The following is a 23,291-nucleotide window of genomic DNA, read 5'->3' as shown; positions in this document are numbered from 1 at the left end:
ATGTAGAGATCTGTCATCTGCCAACATGACAGACATTACAATCTATATTAACACAAGAACTACAATAAATCCAGCAGAAAAAGAGAGCCAGATTTACCGGTAGTCTCGCTTGACTCGTGACCAAACCTCTATCTAGCGACAAGCCCACAAATAACACGTTCGTTTCGCGGTACACTGCTCCGGACATCGATCGAACTTGCTCCAATAAAAAACAAGCCTTACAAACTTGTATACTTAAAACTTAGTGAATGGCAATATTTTACTTGTTTTTTTATAACATATATTGCAGCCGCTTGTAGCCAGTTGCGCTCACCGATCGGTAAACGATTTGTGAGTTAAGCAACGCTTGACGCGGTCATTCCATGGATGGGTGACCGCATAGTGGTATTTGAACTGTGCGTCTCCATGCTTCGGAGGGCACGTCAGAAGTCGATCCCGGTTGTCTATTAAGATAACATTCGTTAAGTCACGTCAAAGGTCTTCAGGCGGCTTGAATAACTTTGACACTAGGTTGACCACTAACCATACGACAAGAAGAAGAAGCAAAGTATTGTAGTGATTAGAGATAGTGTCTAAGCGTTGGTTTTTCACGCGACCACGAGCGAGGTTTACAACAAAATACTTCCTATACTATACTGCCTTTTAAATTTTTTTGTTTTTTATTAAACATATTATTTTTGTTTGAATTTAGAATCAAAATTATGTTATTCTCATAAATTAAACGTATAATTTAATGGCTTCCGAGATTAAAGCTAACAATAATTGTCAGCATTAAAAAAACCAAAGAGTTACAAGAACGGGTAAGAAACTCAAAGCTACTTTAAACGTGTCATCAGATTTAAAAATTATAATTTAACAGATAACGTCTTACAAAACTTCTAAGTTTTATTGATCTTTATAAAAGTTGAGAATGAACTTGACAGTTATATTAGATTCGAGGAACGTTGACAGTGTTTGAAATAAACACAAAACTTTTTTAATAAGAACAGAGACTTAGTAACAGTGTAGACATTTTAATAAAAAGACAAAAAAATATCTATGATGACAGTTAGGTTAGGTATATAAAAAAGTACCTGCAATTAATTCAACGAAATAGTTTTTATAAAAATAAATAAATAAATTTAACCCATTACTGTCCCACTGCTGGGCAAGGGTCTCCTCCCGTAATGAGGGAGGGGTTGGGCCTTGAGTCCACCACGCTGGCCAAGTGCGGGTTGGGGACTTTGCATGCCCTCAATAAATGTATTAAACAAATTTTTAGGCATGCAAGGTTTCCTCACGATGTTTTCCTTCACCGTTGGAGCACGTGACAATTATTTCTAATACACACATAACTTCGAAAAGTCATTGGTGTGTTGCCTCGGGTTCGAACCTGCGACCACTTGCGTAGGAGGTGTCAACTTATACCACTCGGCTATCACTGCTATTATACAATACTGAATTTACAACCGGTTCGAATGGTAGAGTCTAAGCGGATAACTGACCTGGAAACGTTTAGTTACTCAGTTTTTCAATTCACTTATAAACTACTAACTTAAAATAGTGTGAAATACTACTCCCTAACTCAACAATAAATCACTAACCAACCTGTGAATGCAGTTAATTTATAAATTTCCTTAACAAAATACTAGCATTAAACACGAAAATCCGCGAACTGTTCGCACCCGGTTCGATGTTCCATAACAATAAAAGTCTGGAAGTCGACCTGTTAAATCGTAACTTCTCACAAACTACGAGGAAAGTTTTAAGTCCAAGTTTTCGTCGAACACTTTGTTACGCACAGCTGAGGGACTACGATACTGTAAAAATATTTTGGTATGTGTAAAGAACTCGCAGAATCTTTAAATGTAAAACATAAAGAAAGTCTGTTTGTTGCGCTTACACGGCTCACTAGCTACAAAAAAAAACATAGAGAGCGTAAATAAAACCTTTTTTAACCGATTTAAAAAAGAGGAGGTTCTCAATTCGACTGTACTTTTTTTTATAATACCTATGGTATGTAGGCAATCTAGTGTCAAAGTTGTTCAAGTCACCCGGCACCCCTTTGATATGGCTTAACGACTCTGTTCTTCGTTTACAAAAACCAGGACCGACATTTTACTTGCCCTCCGAAACATAGAGACGTTCAGTTGAAACACCACCCATCTATGGGGTGACTGCGATATACATTACTTACCCCCAGAGAATTATAATTTACTGATCGTGAGGAGGTGAGTGCAACTGGCTTTGTGCGTCTCATAACAGAATGGAATTTTGTACTCAACCAATGTCTGCCCGAGCAGTGCAGCCCGGCAATGCCCGGCAGCCGACCAATGATGCCGAGCCCGTCAGCTATTATAAGCATCAAGCAATACCCAATTTAACTTTATTTTGTATTCGTTCTTTTAAATCCGTACAATCGCCAAAAGAAGTAACATTTCAAAAATAAACTAACAAAATCAAACAGTCATATAAAAAGTAATTAACTATTAATATCTTCGATTAGACCATCAGTTACAAACCACATCGTAATAGCTCGTTTGATCTTACTCGATGTGATAAAATACCGGGTTCAAAGGAACATCATTGCAATGCCTGACATTTCTCATTAGCCACCATAGACCGATACAGATGCATGGCTTAGCTAGGATTAAAAACGTTAATCATCTTTCTTATTACTTTTTTTGCTATCGAGTTTCTTTGACAAGGATTAAATACTTTTGTGTATGTATCACTAGCTTCGACCACAGAAAGATTTTACAGGGTATTGTTTCCCTTTCAGTGCTTAAACTGAACCGACTTTGGTATATTTGTGCATGAAATTAGTTGAAGATACGAAATCTTAGGCTTCTATTAAAAAAAATCCGTTTGCCGAAGTATGGCTAGCTAATCTATACTAATATTATAAAGCTGAAGAGTTTGTTTGTTTGAACGCGCTAATCTCAAGAACTACTGGTCCGATTTGAAAAATTTTTTAGAAAAAAAAAATATTTCTTCAGTGTTAGAAAGCCCATTTATCGAGGAAGGCTATAGGCTATATACCATCACGCTTCGACTGAAAGGAGCAGAGTACCAGTATAAAATGTTACAAAAACGGAGAAAAATTTCGCCTATTCTCTCTTATGTGACGCAAGCGAAATTGCGCGGGTCAGCTAGTAGGTAATAAGTTCCGAAAACTGGTCAGTGTTTTACTCCACTATTTTAATTACTTTGCAACTTCTATAAAAGAATGAGTTTCACCTTAAGAAAGAGGTTTTAAGTAATCAACTAAGAGAAGCGACGTGAAGCTGTCTTCATGATTTATGGTGTAACTGTCTCTGATAATTGTAATTAATGAACTATTCACTATTGAGATTAAAACACGCTGGTTTCAAGGTTCCTGGAATTATTGACTATATTAAAGGAAATACATATAAAATAATTTAAACGAATGTTGGTATAGTCATGAATAGCGAATACAACGTCACATACTACTGTTTTAAATCAAACAAAATTTTATTTTATAAAGGTCGTTTTGGCTACATTATTTCGAAATAAATACACCGTAGTTTAATTAAAGATTACACAAATAAATATGTTCCAATACAGAATTTACTTAAAGAAACAAGAAACCAAAAATCAATTTCCACGTTAATCATGACTTAACAATGTTAAAGAAACGAAAGCATAAATCCGAATTATTGTAGCTCATTCTACTAAATAGGTAAAAACATGCTTTAAATGCCTCATTACAAGCAATTTCCATTACAATACCGTGCCACAAAACCGACATACGTCCAATTAATTTCCCACTAAATTTTCACATGAAAGCCACATATCAAAGTCACTGAGGTCAATGCCCTGGCCCTAAATTTGGCCGTTTTAGTGACTCCACTAATTTCCATAAAGGGTGACAAGCCAAACGATCGATCATCACCTATTAGCATTCGCGACAAAAGATTTGAAAGGTAAATGAACCGCCCTAGTTTGTGAACGGTTTACGCTAGGTAAGGCTTACCCAACTAGCACACAAGCGCTATAACAAGCTGCACAATGGCCGGTTAAAGGATTTTTATAACGCCTTAGGCTCCTTAGTAAGAAGTATAGTGGTTCTATAAGCGGCTACAGATCTCTTGTAGCGTCAAATAGGCCCATACTGTCCAGCTTATAGCTCGACATTGGATCTACAGTGGTCGTAAATAGTAATTATAATAGTACGTAGTATAGTAGTAATACAGGAGCGCTAAAATAAGATGAAGGTGGTATAATCGCGCTACAAGAGCTTTTTCGCAGCTTCGTGGCGCTTACCAGCTGTTGTACAGAGGTGGTTAGCGCCACGAGCGTTCGAAAAAGCTCTTGCAGCGCGATTATACCACCTTTACCTTATTTTAGCGCTACTGTGTAACGGTTATAAATGCTAACGCTCTAAATTAGTAATATGGTCGGTTTATTATGGTGTAAACTAAATATATTGTATTAAAATGAATCATCAGTGACAAATGAGGAGACATTTTATTTTTACGGATTGGATTATGAAAATAACAAGTAGTCTATCGCTTTTATTTCTTTGTGTACGTGATATGAAAGTGCGAGTGCCAGTTTGCTGTCAATATATATGTATATTATCGTCAATATTTTCATGCGCCCTCAAAATATTCAGTTTTAAATGCAAAATTATATAGATATGTGGATTTGGAAATTGTATTTTGAACATAAATAAGACTTTGAGGGTTACAGATAGTTTAATTAGGGTTATAGGTAATAAAAAATGATTTTAATCATGTTAACGTTACCAGGCTATAGATTTATATGATCTTCAAAAGATCGTAATAACCTCAAAAAATATGTTTACCAAATGCTGTAATGGCGTCTCGATCAAGCATCTCTCAGAGTTGGTTACATCTGCTCTAGCGCCTTAAGCTGTACAAAGGCTCTAGTGTTTGCTGTTGTAGACCTCAAGGTTCTGCAGTTGTGGCATAGGAGTGCTTCAATATAATTGTTTTGGTCGCACACCAGCATTTTACTCGTACTTTTAGGGGTCAGTCGTTGAATATTAAAATAGTTTGATTCATTTATTTTATTTATTTTATTTATTTTATTTATTTTATTTATTTTATTTATTTTATTTATTTTATTTATTTTATTTATTTTATTTATTTTATTTATTTTATTTATTTTATTTATTTTATTTATTTTATTTATTTTATTTATTTTATTTATTTTATTTATTTTATTTATTTTATTTATTTTATTTATTTTATTTATTTTATTTATTTTATTTATTTTATTTATTTTATTTATTTTATTTATTTTATTTATTTTATTTATTTTATTTATTTTATTTATTTTATTTATTTTATTTATTTTATTTATTTTATTTATTTTATTTATTTTATTTATTTTATTTATTTTATTTATTTTATTTATTTTATTTATTTTATTTATTTTATTTATTTTATTTATTTTATTTATTTTATTTATTTTATTTATTTTATTTATTTTATTTATTTTATTTATTTTATTTATTTTATTTATTTTTTTATTTTATTTATTTTATTTATTTTTTTTATTTTATGTAATTATATAAAATTTTATTTATGTAAATATATTATGATAATAATTTTAAGCTTTAGTATAAAGGTATATTACTCGGTTATAGCGCTTTAGGTGCTTAACATAATTCTGTAATCCCCATGGCTGTAAAAATGTTTCGAATGATACCTTAAACATCTATTTGCCGTACAGAAGCCATATAAATATCTGATATAACGCTCAAGGCGCTATTAAAGACCTACGCAACTCTTTTATAGATGAGTAATACACTAGCCCTAAAAAAATCTGTTATAGAACCTAAGGCATTACAAAAAGCTTATTTACGCTCTTGAGCGCTATAAGCGCAACGCATAACTCCGTTTAAACTCCTTTATCTCCTAAAGTCCCCTTATACAGTTAACGGTGTTATAGAAGATTCCATTAACTCAGTTATACTTCCCTAGGCTGTCTAGCGATGCAATTACATGCTCATATATCACTATAAGTCATTAGTTTCCTACTAAACGGCTACTGTCCCGCCTAGCTGTTAAAGGGTTTTTAAAATAGCTAGTATACAACTTATAGAGAATTGTACAGCATTTGAACGACTCTTATGCAACTATCAGGCTGTATAACGACTGTATAAGCAGCTTGTGTGCTAGTTGGGTACTAGCTCATACTATTAGCATTGGTAATTTAACAAGAGTGGATATCTAAGTGCATAAAGTAATCATTTTATTCGGTTAGGACAATTACACTTTCAGGCATCATGAAACCACTGCTGGCTGAAAGTGGCACTGCAAATGAACGTAATCTGCGCCTAAAGATTTTCACCTATTTTTTTCTCGAATTGCTTGATGTTCTGATTTTATGTTTATTATTTTTGCGCGTTAATTCTTGTTTTAATAATATTGTATAATGTTCCACTGCTCCTAGATTACCGTCTCCTTCCAGAATTCAAGGAAGCGCCACGCGAGTGTGAAAACTGTTTTAAAAATAGAAAATAGTAACACAATTAATACAAGATTTTTGTATGCATAATATTGCACAAACAAGTTTGCGAATACATCTATAAAGTCTCGTGTGTTAATACCCTTATCGTATACTAAGCAAATTTTTGACGCGTCACGTAGATTTATCAAAGGAAATTACGACGATAGAAGTCTGAATAAAATTTGGGAACGTATAGTTCCTACGCGTCGGAGTAGACATAGCATAGTCGTATTTGCTGCTCAGACCGTAGAGATAATCAAATAAAGAGTAGTTTTATATTACAAGTGTATTAAGTGCCAAGATTCTTTCTCTAAAAGCCAATTGCCTTCCGATACACACAGCACAATAAATCATGCTTATTGTTTCCTACAAGCTCTAACGGGTCAAGGTTTATTCTCAAGCCTCTATCCTCAATATTTGGCTGAAGGCGCCTTGGAGTACGGCCAAGAGCACCCTTTGTTATAACACCAAAAAATAAATCAAACGAAAATCAAAATAGTTTTATCGCGTAATATATTATCGTAAATGAGTTGGTAGAGTTTGTTGCCGATTTCCGTGATAGTCAAAGTTTTGTTCAGTTGCTGTTTGTAGTAAGTTATCTTTATTGATTGATTTGGAATATGTTGAGGTACTCCATCTTAGTTATGGTCAAATTTCTGTAACTTTTAACATCTTATTCTTTTGGTCTTGCGGTTGCGGTTGACAGGCTCAACTTCGAATCAAATCAAATTATTTGTTAGTCCATGTTATTGTCACTTATCAGGATACTTGATAAACTGTACAATAGTAGACTTGTGCAGTGAGTCTTGTAGGATAAATAGAAAATATGATCATAAAATATAATCAAGTGAATCTTTGGATACAATAAGCGAGGATTTATGAGAAATATGTAGGTTACTTATTCATGAAAACACAATTAGTATCATTACTTTTTTTCGGTTTTACTTGGTCTTAAAAATTTGTCCAGAATTTTAAAGAGATATTAACACTGCCTAAGTTATAAATAGGTTTCGAACGCTATGCCTAAATAATCAAGGGTGTGGCGAAAAAAATATCGATTCGATGTTCTTATTTTAGTCTTTAGTAGCCTTGGGTAAAACGTGTCTTTATGTCTTGTAATAAAACAAATACACACAGACAAAGTACCTACGAGTATTATATGCAGGCATACATTACATTTTTATTATTTGTTACTATAAAGTTGTTTTGCAGTTAACTTGTGAATATGGTATGTGCCGTCGCAAAACTTATGGTAGGTATCATATACCTACCATAAGTTTTAATAATGTTTCGACGTGCATAATTTATTTATTTGAAGGTGACTCAACAGGTATAATATAATATATAATGAATGAATATGCCTGTTGATATGTTTATTCAGTAACTATTGACAAATATTAAATGAAAAAATTACCACCAGCCTCAGCTTGTCTCGCTAAAACTACGTTTTTTTTTTCAAGGATACTTTATGTGCGAGAATTTTGACACGAAAGTTATAACATACCTATGATAGCACAAAAGGAATTGTACTGCAGGTCTTTAACACACTAGCTTTCCTAAGAATAATGTAGGGATCAAACGATAAATATTAAATTCACACTATGTCAAAAAAGATATAAAACTTTTGCGGTCAAAAGATTCTTTCCTTGATCTTCAATAACTTTTTAATATTCAATGTAGAACAACTTCGACCTACGGGACGTAAATATGCATTTGTTTAGGAACAACCTTTTTTATTCAATATCAGACATTCTTTCAAAGTTAGAGGAGAGAATGGGACAGTGTACATATGAAGAACAAATAAGATTTTATGGACATACTTAAGATATATTTCAAAGAAACATTAATAAACTTTTTTTCTTATAAGTGTTTGTTAAGATTAGGTACGTTAGAACTGCTCAATAGTAAATATATTATGGTCTTTCATCATTCTTGATTTAATTTTGATTGAGGTCGCTAATTTTATAGACCAACGCATTAGACAATCGTTATGAACCATACTACTATTATTAGTTACCTGAGTCAAATTCCACCTTTTTAACAATTTGATTGCTGATGCTTTAGCCTTTGAACACACTAATACAACCTACAATCGAGGAAAACTCACGGCTCGGTCAAATAAAACTATGAGTGAGTACGGAGAACAAATGCGTGAAAAACCGTACCCAAAAAACACAAATTATTTAGTTACAAATTGAATCAGTCACAACAGAAATACATCAATTATTTCAACATTAGTTTGACCAGTTAGTAATTTCCACGTAACATAATTCACAAATTCTATCGAAATTAACCCAAAAATATATACGAAAAGCATAAATTGAATAGAAACAAGTATTAATGTACATTTGAACTGAAGGTAAATAAGATTAATGCGTCCGCCGTGGGCCAAACAATAGCAATTCACTTAGCACAAATACGCACGCGAATAAATAACACGCCGAGACATTTATGTTTGTACTTTTCAGATTAATGCTTTTATATGTACCTGGTGTATATAGGTACATATATATTGTAGGGTTAAACATCTTAAATAGGACGTCGTTAGATCACAACCATCCAGGCTTTTTGAAGATCAGTGCATAAGACACGATGATTACTTGATGAAAACATCATGAACCTTGCTTAAACCTTGTATCAGGTATGCAGTTACATATACTAGTATGTTATAATTGTATCGTAGTTCCGGTGTCTCACTTATATTATCTAAGATAAAGAAAACCTTATTAAAAGTCTTAAAGAACGCTTTCCCGCGTGGAATAGACCCTGTAACCTAAGATTCAGGGCCTCAGGCTGTTTAAGACAACGCTTAGACCACATTTTCGTAGTTCACCTATTATAAAAAATGAGGTAACGTCTTATTTAGATCTGGTTATAAATCTGGGTGAGATCTATTTTAGTCGAAGGCTTTGTCCCAGAATAAGAGGTAACCTTAATACCGGTGTTTTTCTCTGTATCTTGAAGACGTATAGTGTCAATGACCTCTTATAACGCTGGTACTTAGCATTATTTTCGATAGTTGGATAGTCTTTCATACTGATGAAGATGAAGGCAGAGATCTATAAAAGAACACCCACTTTTCGCGCTTGAAAATATTAATGTCCCAGTAATTTTAAACACCCTTGATCAGACTACAGACTACAGATTTACTTTCATGATATAAAAATGCTTTTACTTATTTATTCCACTGAAATAGTCTACCTTTTCGTACTGCTCAGATTTTATATCCTTCAGTAAGTAAATAAATCTGAAATCTGTTAAAACAATATCTCCAGAGGTGTTTTGAATGTTTACTAAGGTTAAAAGAGATCATAATAAGATAAGTATCTCAAAAGGTTGTAAATGTAATTGCCAGGAAATAAATATGTCACACAATCAATTTTCATCAAAATCAAATTCGTAGTTTTATAGTTACTCTAGCAAAAACACATACTTATTTTATCTTTATTATATATAATATGTTACCGAGGTTTAATGTAGCATGATTATAAAAAATAAAAGACTAGTAATTTAAAACTTTCAGCTACAAAGTTCTAAGAAATCCGATGACAAAGATTTTTCAATAAAAATAAAAAATAATGTTTGGCTGCACCATCCCGGGCGTCCTGCGGGAATTTCTAAACTTCCCTTGTTTGTAATTATTCGTCTCGTCTAGACTTAAAGCTGTTACTGGCTAGACTTCTGTAATAAACAAACTTATATTACTTCGATAATGTTTCTTTACCGTTTTGTCATAGTTATCCCGTATTTTCATGACAGGGTAAAAGGAAGTTGTGGATTGTGTTAAATTACTTTTGAAGACAATTCCTAAAAGAAAACTTTCATTTGCTATTTAATATAAATGCGTGTCATAAAATTTATTTGTTTTGACGTCGGTTACTTAATTTTAGTAAAAGGCGACGCTGATGTCTTCTGTGTAGAGATACCCTAAATTTACGTAAAGGTGTGTGATGGTATTTTTTTGGAGATGAAAGTTAAACGTTAAAATTGTGAAAAGAAAATGCCTTTGCTCAGTGTGACCAAATATCGCCAAGACAACATTAATTAAACATTACAATAACAATTATATAATTCAATTTCATGAGTTATGGGTAAGTGTCGGATAACCTATCTAATAAATGATGTGGAATATACAAAAATGAAAATAACCTAGCTGATAAACTAACCAATACTTATTTAGAGCTGGTAAAATTGAGGCTAAGTATATTATGGTGTATAAACATAGATATTATGATAGGTAGAGAAAAGGAGGCTTTACGGTTAACACAACAGCTGTAACTGACAGATGAATGTTTGGCCACTTGGCTGCCTTTACGAGGTTCACACTACAAAAACATCAAAATAGAACAATGTTAAACTGTTTTTTGTTTTCCCTTTGTTTTGATATTGTAGAGTTTTGGTTATAAAATATATTTATAAAACTCTATTCTTCATTTTTGGAATCAGAAATAAGGAGGACATTAATTACAAAAAAATGTACAACTATTGAATAGGCAAATAATTAAAAACATCCCTCTTCATTTTTAAGTCAGTTAATTTAATTAATACTTAATTCATCATCATTGTGGTCGGTACCATAGTTCCCTCTCACAAGTCTTTAGTCCTTAAAAATAAGCGTACTAAGGCAACAGACTCGCCTTCTATTTTATAGATCTTACATTATAAATCGTGAAACGTAGATGCATTCACCATTGCCGGCACTTTTGGGTATAATAGTGATGTTATTTATGTATGTAGAATAGATAATATAATACTAAACAATATATTTCCTTGTCCTCAGAGCGTCGGACAGGTCACCGTTCGATGGTTCCTGCTGTTCAGGATACCGGCCCGTGGACTCTGCCAGCCTCGACACGCCTGATGAAGATGAACTCGATCCGGTAAGATTTATTGAGTAAACAAACAGGCCAGCTGATTTATGGGTTGCAAGTTATAGGTACTATTCAGTAAATTATAGTTTGAATTCGCCAGTTTGTCGTAAATATCTCTAACTAGCTGACCCGCGCAGCACGGCTAAACGGCGCATTTTTAAATTGATTCACCTTTTACACCTTCTCTGGACTTCCACAAACAATTCAAGACCAAAATTAGCCAAATCGTTTTAGTCGTTCACAAGTTTTAGCGAGACTAACGTACAGCAATTCATTTTTATATATAAAGATAGATAGATAGACAATGAATAGCATATAGATGATGGATAGAAATCTTTGGTAACATTCTCGAATATGACATGCCTAAAATGATAATTATATTTTTTGGGTACCACTAGCTCGGATAAAAAAGCTATAAATTTAAAGCTGCACTCTTTGTGATAAATACAATCGAAAGTATACGTGAAAAAAAATTTATGGTATGAAATGTTCGACGAAATACATATAATAAGGCTTTTTAAAACAGTACAGTTTTGATAAAGCATAATATTGTATACCTACCCAAATATCAAGATACGAGCGTTTACACAATCTCCACGTAACGACATCAAATGTACCGCCTCGACATAACACAATAAATTGAACATCACACAAATCTAATAAATACCGCACACAAAGAAAATTCACATCTTAAGCTGTTGTTTCTATCCATCAAATTTTATTCACCGCCGAGAGGTTAATTTAAATTTATATTGAAGAAAAATGACCATTTTTTCCCTTCAGGGACTTAAATATGTAAAAATTTAACAACCTCCAAAGAGGGAGAGGTCACAAAGGATTCAAGGGAAGCCTCCCGAGTCCTGGTCACTAATAGGTCATTTAAAATTAATCGTGTTCGTTCAAAGTTCTGTACTGATTTATTGTTTTAGGCCCGCTTTCGGTACGAATCGTGACGTGGGTTAAATCTTAATAGAAATGTGTTTGATTCAAATTAGGGTCTTGGTTTATGTGTTAATTTATTAGAAAAGTTTTTAGACTCTATGTTGATTTATTAAACTTAAAATAGAAAGCTAAATTGTATAGAATTAATTCAATCTCAAAGCAATGTGACGTGCGCGTAGTTCGTAGCATACTTCGCGTGCTGCTACGCTCGTAGCATTATCGTAGCATACTTCGTTTGTAGTCACGGTCGTAGCATTCGTAGCACATTACTTGAGTCTCATAGCTTTGATACGTTTAAATGTTTTAGCCTTTACTAATATTATTATTAACTAATTTAGTTTTTTTGGGATATTGTTTTATGAAGGTTGTGATTGTCGTTTTCAAACACAGCTAACATAAGTCGCTGTATGTAAAATACTATAAATACTAGTAGCATTCGGTCTAGCCTACTCCAACTTATTTGGGAGAAAAGTTAGGGTGAGATAACTAATAGGAGGCTTAACATTTATCAGTAGAGGCGACGCGTAATCTTATATTTTTCAACACTTATCTAGCGTAACTAAGAGTATTTTAATTAAATACACACCAACGAAAAAATATGTCATGTATTCTACGTTTTACCAGTAAAAACCACAATTAAACAAGAATTGACTACATTATTCCTATTATGTCGTGCCTGTACAACAAAATGGCCGCTAAGTCAAGCCCTGATAAGATCTGCTAGCCATTTAGTGGTGTAATCCTCGCTCGACACCCGGATTAATGATGATCGAAGCGTTAACAGGTCGACAGTTATGTTATAATATAAGGGAAAGTACCGACTGTAATTAAACGGCTCTAAACATGCATAACAATATGTTTATCGTTTTTGTGGTCCGAGCAGTAGTATGTATAAACGGCTGTTGATTGTAAGGTCTCGGGGTCAGTTCTCAAGTAGGCTCACTTGAGATTGGGTTGTGGTAAAGTGCTATTTCTCTATTGTCGATTAGAATATTCACAATATTAACTCGACGATTTGTCGGATATCTTGTGGGTATGAATGCACCATACCTATGGTGCATAACCTGATTCTTCCCATCATATAGTTAATCCATAATTATGTAGTGTTTCAGTTTCCATCATGGTATAAACTCGTACTTTGGTTAATTAATCCATGTCAAATCGTCCTATTAACATAAAAATAACATATCAATTATTTTAACTTTTACTAACATCGCCGTTTTATTCTGGTTCTACTCTTAAACCAGTTTCAGATCTTTAGATAGATTTAATTTATTTTTAAAAATAAATGTTTTGCTACAAATCCCTTCAATCAAAACATGTAAAATCTAAACTAAAGCTCTTTAATATTCAAATCACAGTAAATAACTACTAAATGACATAGAGGTTCGCTTGCGTGACCAATTAGCATACCATTTGCTTTTGTCAGGGATGACAAACATTTTCCACGTGACACACGCGATTTGTTTAGAGAAATCATTGAATCACTACATTTAATTACTAATGGAATTTATTTTCTAAAATGCTGTTATTATTGATAAGCAATTCTAAAATGTGGCATAGGGTAAAAAACTATTGCGTTTAACGTTATAATGCAGGGCTTAAACGCGATCGAAGATTAAAGGTTGCGAAGCCTCATTTGTTTATCCGACGCAACGTTTTAATCGGATTGCATCAGCCATTGCAGTGGTTACTGTGACCAATTTAAATTTCGATCGAATTTAAGAGCCGTTGCATTATAATATTACGTGTACAAGTCGTGATAGTATAAAAACTATTGATTTTTTCCTAATTTCGAAAATTTCTTTCCCAAATTGATAAACAGGCTACACCTTGCCAACAAAGCCAATAAAAAAATTAAAGTTATTTTAATACTTATAGTGCCCGACAAGACCGTGCACACATAGTGGACTTAAGGCTTAACTTATTTCTCATTCCGGGAAGAGACCTTTTCTTAGTAGTGGGACAGTAATAGGTAAAAATTATTTTATTTAGCAATAAAGTTGTCAATCTCTGTCCACGCCTCTCATTAAGTCCGAAGCTCAATCCATACGTCAAATTAACGTAATTGATTCAGAGTGTGTAACGAGAGTATCGCGCTGATAATTATCAAAATGGACCGATGAATACCTGTGTTGTTTGTGTTCATGATTAATTGAGACTGGCGTGTAGTTTTGATGTCAAATGGCGATTTTAATTATGATTATTGATTGGTATATAATATACTTATTTAAAGTGGTGTCCAGTTGATTGCAATGCGGTCGTTCTATATTACTTAGGACTAATATAAAATATGGTTAAATTAGGGTGTATTTTATATAATACCGTCCTTACCTTTGAACATAAAAGACGTGATGAAGAAGATAAATTTGAAACAGCGTGATGAAAGAATGACGTGTGATATATGGGATGTTTTCCTTTTTTTTTAAAGAAAACTCCCGCACAAAGAATTGTTCTTGTACCGCGGGGACTTTTACAAACATGCAAACAATGGACTCAAAGTACAACCAGACCCGCAACAATTATTTGTGGATCGCACAAATGATTGTTCCGTGTGTCAGTGAAAGGCATTACTTAGTGTAAGAAGGTGCCAACTGTATTTAAAGAAACCCTAAAACGGATAATATGAGCTTTAGATGATATAGATGTAGATCTATGAAAAATCTTATCATTGTAAAATAAGGTCCTAAGACTAAGAAAATAATTATGCTCATAATATTATAATGCAACGGGTCTTATACGCGATTGAAAATTTAAAGGTTAGGATACCTTATTTGCTGCCCGACGTTTCGATCGCATTACAACGACCGTGGTCAATCGCGTATAAGACCCGCGTCTAGACTACTAGTCGCGAGAATTTAAAAACAATAATTATGCTATCGTTAAACCTATAAACATTCACGTAAGAAACTTATATCAGCCATAAAATAAATGGAACTATTCCAAGCTCGAGAAAAGTACTAAAGAAAGCGTAAATCACTTTATTTTCTCCAGCAACCTCACTTTTTTCAGATAACCAACCTGAACAAAACCTTCTAATATGTCACTTTCCATTGCAGATACCAAAATACAGGGTGGTTTTGCTCGGCGACGCGGGCGTTGGCAAAACAGCCCTTGTCTCACAATTTATGACGTCAGAGTACATGAACACTTACGACGCAAGCCTGGGTAAGTTTACTACACAACTGTGACGTCACAAACACAACTTCCCGCCTTTATTTACTCCCGAAAACTTTTTTCTTTTTTATAAGAACCTGTTTGTGTACTCTTTGTTATGGTTTCCTTATTCAAATTTTTCGTCTCCACAAAGTTATGAAGACCTTTCGGTTTTATTTTTTTTTCGGCTAAATTACAGACCTTTTTGTTATTGGACTTCCTTGCACATTTTTTTTTTGTATTTTATGGCCTGTTTCACTACAAAGCGTTAATTATTTAATTTAACGAAATATCGACAGTTTCCTTTTATACATTTGTTTTTATTTATTTCGTAGATATTTTCATTAAATGGTGAATCAGGCCCATTGCACACCTTAATAACACAATTTCCAAGAAATAAAAAAAAGAAAATTCTGAAATTAATTTTACTTCCGATTGACTTAGATGACATGCATGCTGAAATGCATAAGCTTAAAATAAGCATGCTACCTCCTTTCAAAGCATGTGCATCTTTAAGCATGCTACTGAAAAAACTATTTAGTAATACTATATTTTAAAATAAAGAAATTATAAATTGTATTGTAAATAAAAGATTTAAAACATATTTTACAAAAGAAAGGTTAATTCGAACATTATTTTCTAGTATAAGAGGATTATTATGACAAATGTCTTAAGTTACTGTACTGCATACATGACTCTTATCTCATTGATATATTTTTCACACGATGAAGGTCTTTCTGAAGAATAAAATGATATATTTTTTGTCTCGTCATCCCACAGTGCTTGTCATTCAGAAAATGAACCTTAACTTGTATAGAATAACGAATAAAATTGCTTGCTGTTAGATTAATAGGGGGAAACCTTCTCAAACTACACAATCAATAACTTTCCGTAAAGGAGATTGGATTACATTTTGAGGTTATGAATTCATAGACTTTTGGAAGCTATATATTAGGGTATATCGTTTCGGTTATTATTGTGCCGTATGTGGTTAACTAAACGATGACTAACCATTTTTTTAATGCATCCTTTTGTAGGAATTATTTATTAAGTTAAAATATTTTTGGGCGGATTTTGAAAGTACCGTATTTGGACTTTAATAAAATATTATATTTACACATACGTTAAAAACTGTGTTCAATCCCTAACTACAATCATTAGCAATCTAAATCAATTCTAGCAATCGCGATATCTTTCTAGGACTTAACTGCTGAACCAATTAATATTCATTTTTTTATGTGACTGGACGATAGATTATATTTAGAGAAAGACTATTCAAAAGTTGGTTTCTTATTATATTGCCAAGGATGATTTACCGGAAAGTGTTTCTCGTAGCGAAATCTCAAAAAATCTGTACTAAATTGTAGATATTTTGAGTCATGTTCACCCTTTCTTGGTTGCCAGTTTTCAGCAGCAGAAAGGCCCCGCTAACAATTTATTCTCTATTCAAATGAGCCTATTAACATGACGTCATATTTTGCGATAAATAACAAACAACACGTTGTCGGTGTAGGCTGGTCGGTGACGTCACTGGTCGGGTTCCGAGCTGTCAATAGCACGTCGGATCCGGTGCGAGGCCTATGACGCGCATGTCATATCCGGTAGACGGTTTTACTATGGATTATGGAAACTTGTTTTACGTGGTGTTCTGTGTTAGGGAGGATGTAGATTGGTGGGAATTACTTGGTACTTTAATAAAAAAAAATGTACTTAACTCGGTAGTGCAGTGATAGGTTGTATGTTAGGCACTTAAGTCAGTCTAAAGCCACCTTTAGATCTTATAGCTACATATCTTGCAATAGGGTTGCTTTCAATAAATAAAAAAAGTTCGAACTTGTGTTGACGCTAAATTTTACTATATGTATAATTATAATTTTACAGTTTAGATACAAACCTTAAATAAAATTATTGCTCAATAAATACCTAAAATGAACGTCAACATCGTTATTATATCCGCTACTTTGAGCAAATTATTGATCAGGGTCGTATTCTAGGGGTGGCCTGAAATCAAAGCCTCGTAAAAGAGTACACGATATTGGCAAAAGACTCATCTTTACGATACAGCATTCTGGTGATAAATGGATAGAGCAGTAGAGGATTTCAGACACTTTTGGCAATCAGCCACAAATAGCCAAACAATACTTAATTTCCGTTTCATACAATTTATGTGTTTAAATAATTAACAATGTATGAAGTCTCCCATGGGAATAAGGCGTGATAATGTATATTAAATCAAATGCTTACGTTAATGAGGATGGATATGTGTGTTTGTTACTTCTTGACGTAAAAACTACTAACCGGATTTTAATGAAATTTGGTACACAGATAGTATAAGACCTGTATTTATACAAAATAGTACTTTTTCCTGAGATTTTTTTTTAAACAGTATATTATACCTGTGTAGAAGCTAGTGTATAATAAACCACATATTTTTTATTTTGGATAATAATAACTGAACTTTAACATATTTATAAGACTGCATTATTATTAAACAAAATATGTATAAAACGTTGAATATTCAAACCGAAAGTTTTCTAATCTAATCCGCAGCGAACTGGCTGATATTAAAACGCAAGATTATAATATTAATTAAATTGATAGCCAACCTTCAGGGTATTGGCATTCCGTTGTTGGCGCCATGTTGGAATTTGATAGTACTGTCAAATATTGGCGGGAAAATAATGTTACGGGATTATGAACTTTCAATACTGGTGTCACTTTTGTTTTGAACGTTTGACATTTCGGTTTTATTTAGAAAATTGTTGTAGACGCCCAATATTTATTAATTGATCATACAAGACCCTGTGAATAAAAAGTGATTTCTGCTGATCATAATAATTACTTATTCTTTGGATTTACTAGCACAATATATATCTTTAACATACTATTTTTTTTAACCCATTACTGCCCCACTGCTGGGCAAAGGTCTCCTCCCAAACGAGGGAAGGGTTAGGCCTTGAGTCTACCACGCTGGCCAAGTGCGCGTTGGGGACTTACATACTAATATAACGTTTTGAAATTATTGTTACATATTGGCAGATAAAAGAACTTCTACTGGTCACTAATTTCACCTTTGAAATCTGAGGTTTATTAGTTTTTTATATTTTCGACAATATTATTTACAAATTGTTTTGTATCGTGTTATCTATTTAAAAAAGTTATAGCGACGATGTATAGGGTATCTTATTATTCGTTTTATTGTCATGCGTTTGACCTGCGCTATTGTGTTTTTGGAATAGTGACAGCTTTTTAGTCGCGCTTGCCAATATTGCTGCTTGTATGCAGGGCTCAAATCTGCCTAAAACTACGTATGTTCTTTGTTATAAAACTATGATGGGTCTTTTGTGAAAATAAAATGGCCGATGAAAATGTATGTTGAATTTTTTTATACCAAAATGTCAAAACGTTTTTGTTGTCACCTACCAGACGGCATGTATTTTGATTTAAACTTCTATATATTAAAATCTTTTCAAGTAACTAGTTACATTTCGAGACAAACAATCAATACGCTCAATAAACACTTTACTAGTACTAAAGTAGGTAACCTAAAACAATGTCCAACACTATAAAAACTAAAAGAAAATGGACAACAACTTAACTTAATGACATAACCTCAAAATAATATTTCTCAACTGTCATTTTGACACTTAACCTAAAAACGTAGCAGGCAAAGGTCATAAATTTTTCACCGGTAAACAGCCTAATGGGGAAGCACTTTCGAACACTTATAGTTGATAAAAGCCAAGATAAAACGAGTTTGTTACTCTATTCGGGTGTTTAGAAGCTTTTATACAAAGTAAATCTTTTTTTTCACACCGAATTAAGATGAAAAACAAGATTTTTTAGCTTCGGAGGAAACTCATCGCGCGAAAAGGTTTTATTTGTTTGTGGATAAAACTTTTCAGAAAATCTCTTGTATTGTCTATTCTTTTTTGAGATTACGTAGTTTGTATTACGATTATTATGAGTTAATAAGCTTAAAGAAGATTTTTATAGGAGCGATTCAAATGCAAGTTTGATAAGATTTGTATGTTTACAAAACATCAATAGTTATAAAATGCATTTTGTAATTTTTCGTTTATATTTTACTTACTTCAAATAAATTGATCGAGAGTTTTACATATAATACAAATGTTTTTAGAAATGTATGTTATAACAGAACAATTTTACAGTAACCATCAAATTCTATCAAACATTTTTCATAATCGTTCAGACAGGAATTCGATACTACCCCAATAACAATTCATGACGCTTCTTTATACTATATTTCTAATATTATATTCATAATCGTTCAGCAAAATGCATTGAATATTTGACATTCAGACTACAAAATTCGATACTATCGCAATTTTTTTTGTTTTTTCCAGTCTACCTATTTTACTAAAGTTATTTATATCTTAAGCTACCGAAAGAAATCTAAAACTAACCACATACCGTCTCTTAGGTACATTTAGCGGTAGTTTATCTATTCAATAGCGTTAAAACTCATACAAAAAAAACGTTATTGAATAGATAAACTACCGCTAAATGTACCTCAAAAACCGGAGGTTAGTATTGTCTTACAGTAATTACTAAGTCCTCTCAATTATCGGAGCGGTTACTAAATAATTGTTTCGTGTTTCAACTCAAATTATACTATGTAGCTTTGAATGTTTGACATAGTAGTTGGCATTGAAGGAAGTTTCTGAAGACATCAATAGTAATAATAGTGGGATACTGTTTGAGAGTTTGGTAATATTAATTTGTCAGTTTGAAGGTATGACGTCATTATATTGTCAATAGCGTGTTCATAGGTTCATTTTCTATTTTAGAAAGATGTATTTGTTTGCTTTCGGATTTTTACTTATTATAATGCAAAATTTTATCAAAATCAACTGGTTCAGCCATGAAAACAAGCATAAAAAAGTACGTAAAATGGACACTTACTCATATAAGTAGTATGTAGATATTTATAGACATAGATCATTGGCTAAATAATAGGGTCCTAAAGGTTTTTTTTTGTTATTGATTGTAAACGAACTATAGTAATAAAAAGTATAACATGTAAAAATACTGGAGAATGTATAAAACTTGCCGTAAATTGTTTTTTATTGTTGCCCAAATCAGTTATTTGGGAACAAACTTACAAACCTGTTCTTTATACTATATTTTTTTAGTCTTTCGTAGCAATTTTATTGCTTTCAGAACTTTATGAATTTAATATTTGAAACCCAAGTTTGCTTCTGTTGGAATGTTTCCTTACGATATAATCTAGTCGTTTGCCAAATTTTGTTCAAAACGATTGAACCGTTTGATCGCAATCGAGAAGTAGTTTCAAACACAGAAATATTAACAATAATCTAGATTAATCGTGCTAAGGTTCTGTATCAAATTAAAGGACCACAGTAAAATGCTTATCGAGATAGACTTTTCTATAGGCACACAATTTGTAACTGCGTACATACGTAAGTACATGTACGATTAAGTACGGTTTAACTAAATATTAATTGATGAATCCCATGCAAACAGCAGTGTTGACTTGTTCGACGATGGAGCACAATTCAGCCGCATTTAGCAGTTTATTGGCGTGTAAACTAACGATAGGTAACCACATGATATGAGTTATTAACTTATTGGATATAACGATGGAATATATTATGTACTAATTTACCTTCATAATTCTAATTGAGTGGATATAATTTCGATGATCTAATGCTATTTTTTTGGTATGCGAAATTGTAGCTGCGGTTCCGCTGGCGGAAAAAAATCTAGTCTAAGTCATTGCCCGGTTTATAATGTATCACTTTGACAAAAGTTGCCTAAATCGGTGAATACGTAAAAGAATGACAAGAGAATACACTTATATAATGTTCTTAGGTGAAATGTACCTACCGGTAAAATATGAAAGATTCTAGAATAAAAAAAAATCGCTGTGGGATGACAAGCAAAACGAAAATTTATTCAAACCAACATGCAGAACTGTTTTCAACTTTCTAATCGACAAAACTGTTACCTGTTTTATCACCTCCAAATAAGTATCAAATAGCTTATCTACTAGTTTGTATTTATTCATAAAAAAAAATTCGTAACTTTATCGTATCGTTTTCATAGTAAGACAATCCAAATTTTTCGTCAAAAAATTGCTCTTATAAAATACAATAGAGATGATGAACAATGTTTTATATAATTATTTAGGCATAATTTTAAGAAAACTATTTGGTTCTCGAAATATCGTACAGTACCGTTAATAATCGTAAAGCTGTTTGATACTTTTAGGTGAGACAGATTCTAAAACATACATTATGAATGTAAATATTTTATATAAAGAGAAAATATATTAAATATTAATGTAGAGGGCTGAAATGTTAAGCTTTGGTTAGTGCGGGATGAGAGCGGATTACTGAAACACTTTCATGTTTCAATTTTAGTATAATATTGAAATATCTTGTTTATGTACAGCTTTTTAATATGGCTGCAATTTAATTTAAGTGCAGTTGTTTTTTGTTGCATTCTTTTTACAACAGCTCTTGGCGCGGAAATTCCATGGATGGGTGTTCGTTTAGTAGCATCTGAGCTCAGAGACTCCCTGCTTCGGAAGGCACGTTTAAAATCAGTTTTTTTTATCATCGGTACTATCGACTAGTGAGCGTTTGACATTTCAAATTACTTATAGAAAATAGTTCTCGTCAAATCTACTAGGGGCGCTGATCAGATTTTCATACAAAAATAAAAATTTTACGACATAGTGACAAAATTAGAACAAATGTTAAAAATGCAGCAGTGGTACATAATTGCCCCTCGTATAGCGCAATTATCTACCACTATCGATTATCTAAAACCGGGTAACTATCGATAACTTTTGTATGGAAACCTGTTCAGCGCCTCTAGCAGCCGTTGTAGGAACTATATTCACAGTACATTTTAAATGTCAAACTTTCGATACTAGATAGTACCGACTGTAGATAATAATCGTAATACCGTCGATGTCTTTTAAAAGTACAGTCCTTAATATGTCAAAAGCCGTAAATACGACAAATAACTCAGTAAGTTTCAGACAGTTGTTTTAAAGACAACTAAATGTTTCTTCATTATTAAGATAGTTGCGAATTCTATCGCTTTAATTACGAAGGTATTAGCAGTGAAATATTTGAACAAATAGCCGAAGCTTCGAGATAGACGACTTGTTCTTAATATTGATCTATTCTGAGCAACTAATAAATGAAATTCTCCGTGCTACGATTGACTTGAGACTATTAATGTAGTGGAAATATTTCTTGAATTATTTGTATTGATTTGAAGCATAAAATTGCGTTTTAAAGAGGTGTTTTTGTAGAGGTAAAGTGTTTTTACCGTTAACTGGAAAACATTTCGGTAAAACTTAAAAAAAACTGTAAATATTTGTTGTTAAGTGTGTAACTGTTTGTGTCCCTAAATAAATGAAACTCGATTAAAATTAGCGTCATAACCAATGTAAAGCCATTTTATACTTAATTAAATAACAAACAGTAGCATAAAAATCGGTTCATTAACGTTCTTACCTTTAAAGAAGTAATACAAGAGCAAACAGTGTCGATAGAATATTATAAAGCTGACATTACTTGACCTTTTTCGGTCTCTGATGAAAGCACTACACTGATTTGAATTATTTGTTAGAAATACAAGCGAAAAAGGTTTTAGACCTCTAAAATCCATTCATAATGTAATTACACGTCTCTAAATCTTTTGAATAAAGTAAAAAAATCCTTTTAACATTTTACAATATTAATGCAGTCTCATTTGAAACATCTTTTACATCTACATGCATAAATAATCAAAGAATTTCAAGGGTAATGCAAGATATCAAATCTTTTAGCTTCACAA

The 23,291-nt window shown here is 32.5% G+C and overlaps 1 protein-coding gene across 2 annotated transcripts in view; it reads left to right on the top strand.

Moving 5' to 3' along the window:
* LOC142982686 (uncharacterized) overlaps window positions 1-23,291 on the top strand; it is a 124,485-nt gene that overhangs the window by 84,507 nt on the left and 16,687 nt on the right. For both annotated transcript variants that reach the window (XM_076129319.1, XM_076129320.1), the window contains exons 4-5: window positions 11,264-11,363; window positions 15,356-15,464. In XM_076129319.1, coding sequence (XP_075985434.1) covers window positions 11,264-11,363; window positions 15,356-15,464 — 209 coding nt within the window. The remainder of the gene's footprint in view (window positions 1-11,263; window positions 11,364-15,355; window positions 15,465-23,291) is intronic.

The sequence above is a fragment of the Anticarsia gemmatalis genome, chromosome 22 (assembly GCF_050436995.1).
Source record: "Anticarsia gemmatalis isolate Benzon Research Colony breed Stoneville strain chromosome 22, ilAntGemm2 primary, whole genome shotgun sequence".
Taxonomy (NCBI): domain Eukaryota; kingdom Metazoa; phylum Arthropoda; class Insecta; order Lepidoptera; family Erebidae; genus Anticarsia; species Anticarsia gemmatalis.
Note: the sequence above shows the minus strand (reverse complement) of the source record. Positions and strands in the feature narration are given on the sequence as shown.